The sequence below is a fragment of the Protopterus annectens genome, chromosome 12.part0 (assembly GCF_019279795.1).
Source record: "Protopterus annectens isolate FY-2018-M chromosome 12.part0, PAN1.0, whole genome shotgun sequence".
Lineage (NCBI taxonomy): Eukaryota > Metazoa > Chordata > Ceratodontiformes > Protopteridae > Protopterus > Protopterus annectens.
The window spans coordinates 1,291,733,432-1,291,746,646 of NC_056746.1; the positions used below are offsets into that span (position 1 = coordinate 1,291,733,432).

At 38.6% G+C, this 13,215-nt stretch overlaps 1 protein-coding gene across 1 annotated transcript in view; it reads left to right on the top strand.

The window, feature by feature from the left end:
- The window catches only part of CCM2L (CCM2 like scaffold protein), a 382,173-nt gene that overhangs the window by 339,331 nt on the left and 29,627 nt on the right, over window positions 1-13,215 (top strand). Inside the window, exon 8 of the mRNA XM_044090342.1 lies at window positions 1,016-1,163. Within this exon, the coding sequence (XP_043946277.1) occupies window positions 1,016-1,163 (148 nt within the window). The remainder of the gene's footprint in view (window positions 1-1,015; window positions 1,164-13,215) is intronic.

A 13,215-nucleotide genomic window follows, 5' to 3' on the forward strand; every position in this document is an offset into this window, starting at 1 on the left:
ACTGTAATAGGTCTTTGCTCCAAGGTGCAGTGACCTCAGAGTTAACTGTAATAGGTCTTTGCTCCAAGGTGCAATGACCTCAGATTTAACTGTAATAAGTCTAGAGGAGCAGACAGCAAAATCCAAAGGATGAGTAGAGGGCATGTGCTACTACAAGTAACGTTAATCATCAAAAATGTTCAATATTTTGTTTCAGTCAGGATCACTTTAAACTAGTTTATTTTTGACAAAGTCTCTTTAATCTCATTAAAATGTTCGTCCTCTGAAACCCCTTCTCCAGAGTGCCTACTGACTCTTCTGTTTTATTAAAACTTCAATTAGCACTTAAGAAGACCTTATTACAGATCACAAAGTAACCTCCTACTGAGACTTTGGCAGTCCCATCACTGTTTTGTTTCCACTTTTGGAACATCCTTGGAGTGAGGCTAATTTACTGGTGCCATTATCAAGGAAAACTATTTAACCAGAAAAATTTCCAGGTCATTAACAAAAAGCCATTATATTGGTCACTTAACTATAAGATGTTTGACATTATGGTAAATTAATATTGGTAAGTTGGTCAAAACAAAACAGCATCTGATCAAGTCTCTTTTGGCAGTGACATTGCCCAGAGCTCTGTGTGTAAGAATTGTATCATTTTAGTTTTTCTTCCACTGTAAGCAGTTTGTTTTACAGTTAACTTGTCCAATAACTATCACGTCTCATTAATACTGCACCATGTGCTGCATACATTAATAAAGCTGTGGTCATCACCATTTATGTCCACTCACTGTCCCTGTCCCTCCCTGTTCATAAGTCAGCACACCTCACTTTATTAAACAGTTTGTTACTCAAAGTAATCAAGTTTCAGTTATCAGTGTCATCTGAGTATACTTTTTCCAGTATTGTGCTTTGCCTTGGTATAATTGTTCCTGAATTTCTCTTTACTTTTTTCACAATGAGTACTCTGTGTGGTTACTGCTATGTTACTTTTTAAGTAAAATAACTGGCTTATTTTCTAATATCTTCTCTGCAGTAATGGGTCCCATGATACATTTGAAGCCTACTACAGTGGGAATTCCTCACCATCATTTCGGGAGTCACACCGGAGCTTATCCACAGCTCACAGTGAAAGTGACCAGGGCAGTATCTGTATGGAACAGCTGCAAGAATACATCAAAACAGTAAGTAACGCTAGTCTCAGTAGCAAATAGTATTCTAGACTTTGTAACAATTCTGATTAATTAGAGTTGATCTGTCTCATATGATTAAGTTTTATTTAGAAGAATAAAGGATGTAGCTTAAGAGTTCATTGAAAAACATCTTTCAAAGAATAAAAGTTTATGCCATGAAGGTATATTTTAATATATGTTATTAATGTGAAACTTTCACTGATTTTTACATCTGATATCATACTCATGTCTAAACTACATTTTCCCATCTTTCATGGAACACATTTTATACAAGTCAAACAAATACTGCCCACCCCACATACAGGAAGAGCTAATTCATAACAGAATGTTCAGCTAGTAATGAATTCAAAGTGAGAAACACCATGAGAAAGCTTAGCAACCAGATATACAAACATCTATATACAATTACATGCAGGCATAATTGAAATGCTTTGTTTAGTTTCACATCATCCTTTAACAACATCAGAAAGCTTGTTTTCCCTGTTTTAAATCAGGAGATACTGGACCTAGGAGTTGGAGATGATAACTTATTATTTATCACAAAAAGTAGCAGTAACAGTTCCTACGGGATGCATACTAATTTCCTGGGCTTAATGACACCCTCAGTTTTATAAACCAATGGAGTCTAAATATTACGTTTCAACATTGCATTTAAGAGGTTGATAGATTAGTACTAGGCCATTTTAAGCATCACCAATTATCCCATCTAAGAATCAAACCTTGTACCTTGTGTCTGTAAGGTGACCACCTTAACCATTACACCAGACTCCCATCCCTTTAATTAATGACTGAAATATTTAAGAAGTCTGCTGAGCATTTTCTAGGTTTGGATAATTCACAGCATTAGTATTTATTAAAAACAGTAGGGTATTTATACAAGTTTTGCAATGATTTAAATAGGTATAAAATCATTCTTTTTTCACTGAGGGATGATTAGCATTAGATGATTTTAGTCAACACATGGCGAGTTAAGCAATTTTTTAAACATAGTTTTTGGTGATTGCTTTTGCTTGTAGTTCTTGGAATATAGAATGAAAATACCTTTTACTAAATAAATCTGTATTTGGAAGGATTTATGGTCAGAATTTCTTTCATTTGCATTTTATAAAATATTTGACATATTTCTATTAAATTTCATTAATAAAAACAAACATAAAATGAACAAAGCTCTTAGTAAGGATTTCAGTAAAAACACTTTCTTTTGGCAAAGCACAGAAGTGCAATTCAGAAACTCATTAGCCACAATGAGGAAACCCCATACTACTGGATAATTTGCATGTCTATGAATCGCTCTTAACTACTACAAGTGCAGATCAGCACTTTTCTGTGGCAGCTAACAGTGTCGGTAGAAACATTGTGTTAGAAAAGGCACCCCTCATTCACTCTCCCATACAAAATGCCAACATTCAAGCACATGCACATACACATGTCCATACACACACATACACACACACACACACACACACACACACACACACACACACACCTGGAAAATCAGGAATGATTACAGTCACTCATGGGTTTCACACTTCATATCCTGCAGTAAATTCATTCATGTTAGTGCAAAAGCTATTATACTAGTAACTTTCTAGCAGGATAATTAAAATCCTTCCCTGTGTCTTTGCCTCACATTCACTTTTGGCTTTGTGTAGATTTCTTGTGTTATGTGGTTGAGTAGTACGCTTTCTGTTTACTGTCCCACTCCCTTGTAACTCATGAACTGTTGCAGGCATTGAATAATGTCTGAGATCCTCAATATATATCAGAAAAACCTTCGCTGCACTAACTTCTCAGTTAACACAGTTAGTTATTGCTGCTGTTTCCTTTGGCAAGAGTGTTTTACCCTCTTGGATTTTTCTTTTTTTTTTTAATTCTTAATTTTTTCCCATAACATCTATGGTCTCTAAGAATGATGCAGAGGTCTAATATCCCTGAAGGGAGGGTACAAGGTTGGAATCCACTTTAGTGCCTGTAAGGCAAAAGAGTCCCTGCTCTCTAATGGTTTAATGGTTCCCCACTCCATTTTTTATATTTTTATTTTTCTATTATTTGTTTTTAAGGCATGTTATATAGAGTATCCCTGGTATCTAGTGTCCCCCTCCCGACCCACATTTTATGTAAATGCCATTAACACATGATTGGCAAGAGTTTTCCCTGATGTCTAGAGTTCCTTCACGCCATGTGTGCATTAAGGCACAATGTTTAAAGTGTTAACCCAGGTAGCTAGTGTTCCTGCCTGTTCCACATCTTTGGTGATATCCCTGGTGAAAAGTGTTCCCTCCCATCCCACGTCTTCAATGATATCATTGGTGAAAAGTGTTCCCTCCCATCCCACATCTTCGGTGATATCACTGGTAAAAAGTGATCCCTCCCATCCCGTGTCTTCAGTGATATCACTGGTGAGAAATGTTCCCTCCCATCCCACATCTTCAGTGATATCACTGGTGAGAAGTGTTCCCTCCCATCCCACCTCTTCAGACATATCCATAGTAGCTGATATTATTCCTCTGACCCAACATTGCAGGCTTTGCTCATTAGTCTAGAGGTGTGTAGAGCTGTGTAGAAGTATGACAGCCACCCATCTTACACACACACACACACACACACACACACACACACACACACACACACACACACACACACACACACACACACACACACATCCCTAACCTACCCTCTCACTATGCTCCCTACTGCTACCTCCCAGGCAGAGGGGCACTCACACATACACTCATATATGTAGCCTATCACACACATACACTGACACCCCCTAACACTACCTGTCCACTAAACTCCCCAGCACTTACATCTATTGCGTGTTCATTACTGCAAGTGGCCAGGAGCAGCTCTGCTAATTTATGCAGCCAAGTGTTATAAATGCCTTTCTGCGGACACTTCTGAAGGAGAGTACATAGCTGATTAGTATGTGCCTCTCCCCTAGACTGACTCATTAGCATCTAGCATGGTGCAGAGATACCCCACCTCAATATGCATATCTTCATAGTAGGCTGGCTCTGAATGTGGAAAGGTTACTGCAGTAACCTTTTTGAATTTGGACTGCAATATAAATCAAATAATTATTTATATACAATTATACATTGATATATCTACATTAAACATAGTTCAAAAAAAGACCATAGTACACTGTAAAGAGATATATATATTATTTACTCTGCATGAACAACCCGGTATTCATTTTGAGACCCTCTTGGTTGAGAATGCAAGACTTGTTCAGGTTTCTGTGTCCCCTCACATCATTCGATCTTTCAAGCCTTAAGCTTGATAAATAAAATCATCAAGTGGTTATATGTTTTACATCGGGTGTGAAGCTGATGAGGGATCATGCTATGAAATTTGTCCTTCAGACAGGAGTGAATTGTAAATTTACCCTTTTGTATCCAAAAAGCTACCTTAGGGCATGTCTGTAAAGTTCTCAGATCTGCTAGTATATGCTTCTCAGTTAGTGCAGCAGATGAATACTGACTCTTACTCTGGCAAGGAAACAGGGTTCACATCCCCCCTTTTTGTTGACTTTTCATGGAAATGCAGGGCTAGACTTCTAAAGATCACATGAAACTATGCAACCCCCACATGTTTAGTCCTGGAGCATTTCAATGCCTAGGTAGATGACCATACCTGTGAACATTATTATGGAGTTTGGGTTTAATTGAGTGTTCCTGCTTCACTCAAATTGATTCCACCATAACTGATAAGTTTGGATCGTCCCTGGATTTAATTTTTCAGTTTGGTCTTGGAATCAGGGAACTGTCAGTGGAACCAGTTTCCTTGTATGACCATTTCCTTATCCACTTCAGGCTTTCTTCTTCCCTACCTTAGGTTCCTATTACTCAGATGGGGAAATGCAGATATATGAGGAGAGTAGCAGCTGGAGAAAAAAAGAGATATGAGGACAGTAAATTCTAACATTCTTTGCCCAGTTCTTGATCTGCTGTTGGGAGGGACTCAGGGCAGAAGATTCAAATGACCATGCTTTGACTTATAATCATGCTGTCACTAACTGATTGGCTAATGATGCCTCGGTGCATATGTGTCCTAGACTGTTGATTCATTGCAAGCCTTAGTTTGACCGTGAGTTAAATTCAATACATGGGCCAGGGCAGATTTTGGATTGATGATGGGATAACACATGCCTTTTCAAAGACAAAACATGGTTTGGACAAACATTATTCTTCATACTAATTACCAGTATCAAGTAAGACACTGCATGTTGTTTGTGTGACCTTTTTTACTGCTTGGTTTTGATGTTATTGTGATATTTTGCAGTCAACATAATGTTTATGGATATCTGGCTTGATTATAAGCTCTGTTTTTCTGAATTATAGCCAAACAATCCACTTATGCTGTTAGGTCAGAAAAACATATGGCAAGTCTCCAGCTAGTGGGGGTTGGCTTTATTGTCCAGAATGTTCCTGTAAAATTCTAAAAAGTAAAAAGTCATATGCATTCAGAATCCATGCAGTTGAAACACTGCATGCCCTCAAGGGTTCATTTTCATATGTCCCGTGGGCCTCCACTACAGGAGATTTTAAGTAGTACATCAAAAAATCCATACTTTCAGATTGCATTGTCTCCACAGCTCTTCACACTCAGTTTATAAATCTCATCTCTGAATCACTCCATCATGTTTGACTTCATCATTTACATTATACACCTTTATTTGTTTTGCTTTTTATTGCCAGGAAAGTCCACCTGGGTTAAAACCCTTTTTCAGCAGAGGTATGAGGGAAAATTGTTGAAAAAATGAAAACATATTATCACTAGTATTAAAACAGATCAAGTTAATAACACATATGATCACTGTAGCACCATGTCCCTTATATCATAAGAGCACTGTATATGCTGTCAGAGCCTAATGTATGTGAGCACTGTAGCACTAAGTGTGTTACATCATAGCAGCACTTTGCATGCTACCTATGAGCATTGTACCACGTGTTACATTGTAACAGCAGTTTACATTCTACCAGAGCCTAACATATGGCAATATTGCAGCACTGTGTGTGTGTTACATCATAGCAGCAGTGTACATGCTGCCACAGCCTAAACTGCAGCACCAAGTGTGTTACATCATAGCAGCACTGTACATACTACCTGTGAGCACTGTAGCACATTGTAACAGCACTGTACATGCTACCAGAAAGCAACATATGGGATCTCTGTAGCACCATGTGTGTTACATAGTAACAACACTGTACATGCTACCACATCCTGACATATGTGATTACTGTAGCACCATGGAGGAGCAGTGGAGAGCCATGCTGTTTTTCAGACACAAAAAGTATGCAGTGTTGATCTTTACAACTATGATACTGTTTAGGAAGATGCAAATTAATTCAGCCAATCAACACAGTGCTCTGTGTTTATTGCCCATTTCTGCATACCAGCAGTTCATATGTTTCTTATTAACATTAGTCAGCTTTGTGAGTCTGATACCAAAAGCATACTACCTGAGCAATTTCTGAACCAGTACTAGACTATATCAATGGCAGTATTATCAAACTATGCTTGCCTATTCACACTGACATTTCTGTACCTGTATTACTACAGGCGCAGTGGCAGTAGTGCTACATGGGTAAGGCACTGGTATCATATGCTGGGTAATGCAGTGGTATCATATACTGTCATATACAATGCTCTCTTCCATACGTCTGTGTCTTTGTGTGCATACATTTAAATATGGAATATGTGGGACAGTTTGAACTGTGATACATGAAATACTTTGTACTGCAAGATTAGTGAAATAGTTCTGTGATAAGTGGCTAAGCTACAATTTACAAAACTTGAGTAACATAATCTACAATAGAAAATATTTTATGTGTCACATGAACTAGACCTTAATGTACTCCATTTATCTTTTTTTACTTTATTTTGTTTGAATTATTATTATTATTATTATTGTTATTATTATTATTGTTATTATTATTATTATTGTTATTATTATGTTTGTATTACTGTTTCCCATTCATTTCAACAGAATTATTGTGATCACATTGTTTGCTTCTGAAGTAGTTTTTCACAGATGTATGGTACCAGGTAAGATATTAGGTAATAATAAGGTAAGCTATGGTATCGTTTTAGTAGAAGACATAGGCGTTTTGTTGGGATTTTTTAAGTTTTATAATAGTTATTGTTTATGAAGTTTAGCCTTTTTTATGTTTTGCTGTATAAGAAAGAAGGAGTTGTGCCATCCCCTGGAATCATAAATAATGACATGATTAGGATTGTTAACTTTTATTGTAATGGGGTGTGGAGACAGGAGGAAAATACTGAGGATATAAGTGCCAGCAAAGGTGATGATTCTGTAGTCTGTGATTATGTGTTGAGGTACTAGGGGTAACACTTTGCTTTATTAATGAGTTTGTAATTAGACTGTAGATTATACAGATTGGAGGGTGATACCATTAATGAAAATATTGAGGATATAAGTGCCAGCAAAGGTGGTGACTCTGTAGTCTGTGATTATGTGTTGAGGTACTAGGGGTAACACTTTGTTTTATCACTGAGTTCATAATTAGACTATAGATTATACAGGTTGGAGGGTGATACCATTAATGGAGGATGTAATTAATGTTTATGACCTAGGATATGTATTAAGCAGAATGCTAAAGGTAAGGTGTGATAGATAAATGGATCTGTATGCTGATAGTTTCGCAACTTGTGTGATTTATATTAAAGGTTTAGCTTTGGAGGGAAAATTATAAGCCATTCTAGGCTTGACTGAGTTAAAGATATAAAAATATTATAATGTAATGTTTATATCTGTATCAAACTATTACATTTGTGAACTACAACAGTATATTTTTATTATTATTGAATAAGTTGATTTTGTTATAGGTAAATTTATTTGTGTCCTTAGCAAGGTAATTATGCTATGGGAAAATACTGGAATAATTGTTACACAGATAAAAGGAACATGAATGATTTGTTTTGAATGAGGATATTTACATTCATACAAGTACAGAGCAGAGGAGGGGTATTGGTACATGGTGATGTGTTGTTATCATTAGGGGTAGAAAAAGGCAGGTATGTGTTGTATTGTGGGTAGAGTAGCTGGGGATGGGGTTAAAGGATAGTGGGCTTAGTTCACTTGGAGGAATAAATCTTATTAGTTACAAATAAGGGACTTTTATGTGTTTATACAGCAGAGAAAATGTAGATTCTTAATAAAGGCAGAATTCCACTACCAGCCCTAAGGATGATGGCTTCCTATTTCCAGGACATGCAGACTTTAACAATAAATACATGTAGATGGTATTCTACAGACATTAAACTATTTAAAGTACACATGCAGTATTGCCTTCTTCCTCCTAACCCACTCCTTTACTATCTTCTCCAATCTCTCAACTTCCTTTCTTGTTATCCCTAGTGGACAGTATATTGTACCAGCGTACCAGCTTTCCCCTCTTCCTCTACCTTAATTGTCATGGCATTTAACCTAATGTCCAGCTCTGGTTTCACCCTTGTCCCATTTCTGGTTTGTTCTTTTTGTAGACTCATATCTTGTGCCATCCTTTATGTAAATTACAGATTCACTCCCATCTCTCCCTTCTTTATTATTCCCGAACAACCTACACCAAAGCATCTCTGTGCTCCACCCTGTCTTGTATTGGCCATTGTTTCTCTGATACCAGTAAGTGGACCCTCACTTCTTGCATCACTGCTTGCAGCATCACCATCTTCCTACCCAAACCCTGCATGGCCATGGTCTGACTCACCTTTTTTATTCCTTTCTATAATTCTGCAAGTCCTTTTACCTTCTTTCTACTACCCATCCACCCACTCCTACCTTTTTGCTTGTGCTTCCACTCCGCCTACCTGACATCTTACTTAAAAGGTTCAGTCACTGAAATGTACCTTTTCATCCCAACAGTAAACACCATGGTCTGTTATGGACTAATGCACAGCCTGTCTGATGCATAGCATTGGTGTCTATGTGAGGTCACCCCCTTCACAATCCTCCTTCCTGTCTTGATCTTCTATCCCCTCTACATTGCCACAGTCTGCTGTTATGCTTCAAATCCTCTCCTCCATCTCTGTTCTGACTGATCATACAAGTAGCACTTCTACAGATGCTAGCTCCAACCCCAACTCCTGGCATCTGTCTCTCGGGTCCTTGTCTCTGGATCTAGAATGAGGTGACATAGGCAGTGGCCAAGGGCCTGGTTCTCACAGTGGGGTCCCATAAACATCCCCCCCACAAAAAAAGGAAAAGAAATTGTCTCACATGCATATATCAACCCAAACTATCTCAATGTGCTTGGATGCTCAGTGATGTGTTACAGCTCTGATTCCTTCTCTTCAGCTGGGTGAAATGTAGAACCCATTGAGACAGAGACTTTCTGGAGTATATGGTAGTCAAAACAGACCAATAGCAAAAAGCCTGCACTAGTATGAGCTTTTCTGGAAAATCCACTACCAGTCATTGCTGATGACATTACCATGTTTAGTGCAGATCTAGTAATTAACATGTAGGCACTGTGTGTGTGTGTGTGTGTGTGTGTGTGTGTGTGTGTGTGTGTGTGTGTGTGTGTGTGTGTGTGTGTGTGTGTGTATGTGCCTGCGCGCTTATGTGTGTGTGCACATATGCGCATGTTCATCCAGTTTTGCAGAATGTCCCTGGTGGTTTTGGTTCATATTTTTGCCTTTATCTTCCTGAAGTGTTTCATTTTCTGGTAAATCATTGAGGAATCAGTCAGTAAATAATGCCAGTCATTAAAGTTTCATAGTTCTTATTGTTAAAAAATGCATGTTGATGGAAAACCTTCTTTTAAACATTTAAGTGACTTAGAGTTTTCTGCTTCTCATCTGTTCCTGATTTTGCAGAACATCTTCAATTTTGACTTATATTTATATCCTCACACTTCTTAACTTCTTCTTTTTCTGGTAAACCATTGAAGATTAGGTAGTCAGTCAATAATGACAACCATTAGAGGGCATAGTTCTTATTGTTCAGAAAATGCATGTCCTTGAAACATCTGTTGTACTCTACATGTTTATGTGAGTTGGAATTGACTATTACTGAAGGCTTTGAGCTGTTAACAAACTGCTTCCTGTAGTTAAACATAAACAATTTGGTTCCTTCTACCTGTGCATGCCTGCCGTGTGACTTTAAAAAAAAGTCAGTTAACCAGACAACGCTCCCAAATCATCCCTGAAAATGGATGCTTTGTCCAATTGGTTTAACAGTTCCAAATGGATAACATAAAAATAGTAATAATATTTCAAATGTGAACGTTTTTTGTGCCTTTACCCCATTATTTTTGGCTTTTCCAGAATTCTTGAGTTGAGTCTGTTCCATTTAAAATTTGTGGCTAACTTGAAAATTGTTGTGGACTGTACTCACTAAATAATGACAAGCATGTAGGTTTCAGACATCATATCCTTCATAAAATGCTTGATAATGCAAATACTGATATTCTAGCAACTTTCTAAATATAGAAAAGAAGTATTAAAATCAGTTCCTGATTTTGGATCTTTGCCTCTTGACATTTGAGTAAAGATATTTAGAGGGCAGATGAGAGTTGCAGTAGTATGCACTGTATAGTTCTGAAATAAGCAATCTCAGATACATCTCTTGGCCATTATTTTTGCATTTATTCATTTACTTGATTTCAAAACTTCAATCTTATGGTCTTGGCTGTTTGAATAAATATGGGTACACTGATATGTCAACAAAGCTGATGTCTTTTACTGAGTTTTCATTCAAGGTATGGTAACCCACCACTGTCAACCAGTAATCAAGAAGCCTCAGACAAAACAACCATTGATGAAGATGACAGTATTATCTACCTGTAAAAATATATAGACAAGGGCTTCTCCTCAGATCTCTGGCAGATGCTGGAAGTCATAAAACAATTGCATTCCTTCATGCTTTTAAGACTAGTAATTAGTTCACCGTAAAAATAATACAAAAAGTTTCTTAGTACAGACTTTGTGTCTCCTGCAGCATTGACAACTCAAAGGTACCATCTTTTATGGCCTAGCCATAAAGTAATTTAATTTCAGTTATTTTTCTGAAGTTTGCTGAACTAAAGTTAGCCTCCTGTATTCCAGTTTCCACTGTTATAATATATATATTTAAACAGTTACAATAGTGCATGCACATTTCTGTTCTCTTCCAGTAGGGCATAGTGTGGTTACATTTCAAACACAATACTCTACATATACCTTTTAAACACACACATCTGTGCAAGCAGTTTGATATACACATGATATACAGTTCTAATACATTTGTAACACAAGCATTTTATATAAATCATTTTGATATTCACCAATGACTTATAATTATTTACAAAATTCCAGCTAGCTGGGCTGGCAATATTTCTTTTTATCACATTTCTTCCCCTTTCAAAGACTCAAGCTAGTTTTTCCAGAGACCCTTGAGAAATATTGCTTGAGAGGAATGAGCCTATCTGGGACTACGTTATACCATACCCTGTCTTGAGATGCCAGCTGCCTTGGCATTGCTAACCCCATTACAGTTTTGCACTGTCATATCATATGCCTGCAACCCTAGGCTCCACCATATTAATTTGGGATTTTGCTGGCTAGCTGCCTGTAGCCATTGATCCCCCTCAGCCTCCTCCTGCCTCCTACTGCAAATACTTAGCACCAGGGCCTCCCTATCAAAGTAAGGTTTCATGGTGTTAACATGGTACAGTTTGTGCCCCTGCCTCCTGCCTGGCCATTCTACCATGTAGTTAACATCACTGACATTCTTTACCACTTTGAAAGGTCCCTACCAAGCTGCCTGCAGCTTGTTGTGTCTGACAGGAATGAGAACCATAACCTGCTGCCTCACAGCATACTCTCCAGCTCGAGCATGCCTGTCATACCAGACCTTTTCATGCTGCTGGGCTTCTGACAAGTTCTCCTGGGCCAAACCCATGAGTTCCCTAAGCCTTGTCTTGAGGTTTAGGACATATGCCACAACAGACCCCTTGTGGGATTCACACTCACCCTCCCACTCATCACAAATCAAATCTAGAGGTTCCTTTACCCTATGCCCATACAGCAACTCAAATGGTGAAAACCTGTGGATTCCTGGGGCACCTCTCTGTAAGAAAACAACAGATGGGGAAGATATTTTCCCACTCCCTCTTAAACGGGTCTGCAAATGCCCATAGCATGGTCTTTAGTGTAGAAGTTAACCTCTCCACCATACCATTAGTCTAGGGGTGTTAGGGAGTGATCTTTAGATGCTTCAACCCACAGACTTCACACAGACAAGCCAGCAAGTCTGACATGAAATTGGCACATCTGTCAGTCAGTATTTCTTTTGGAAAACCTACCCTGCTGAAAATCTCTAACAAAGCATTTGTCACCTTTTCTGCCTCAATGGAGGACAGCGCCATGCCCTTGGGGTATCTGGTAGCATAATCTATTACCACTAGGATATACTTCTTCCCTGTGAAACTTGTACTCAGAGGCCCCACAATATCCACAGGTACCCTCTGAAATGACTCCTCAATCACAGGCAAATTCATCAAAGGAGCTTTGACCTTGTCGCCTGCCTTGCCAACTTTTTGGCACTGCTCACAGGTCCTCCAGTACCCTGTTGCATCCCTGGAAATCCCAGACCAATAAACGTTCTGCATAATACATCTCTTTGTATGCTTTATGCCCATATGACCTGCAAAGGGAATGTCATGGGCTATGGCTAGAAGTTCCACATGGTAGACTATGTGCACTACCAACTACTGTATTAACTTACCTTCTAGCCCTCCTCAGGGGTCCACTCTCTGTACAGTAACCCTTTGTCACAGTATACAGATTCCCCCTTCCCTTGAAAATCAGGTGCCTCACTAGCTACCTCCCTCAGGCCTTGTAATGTAGGGTCTAAGAGCTGAGCCTGTCTCGAGTCTATTGGTAACCCTTCCCAGCTCCCCTTCTACAGGAAATATGGTATTCTCTGACAGCGGTCCCTCACTTTCAGCCTGGGTACTACTACTCACCACTGCCCTTGCAGTCACTCTGTCCAAGGGAACATCAGTACCAACCAGCAGCTGTGGCTCACCTTCAGTCT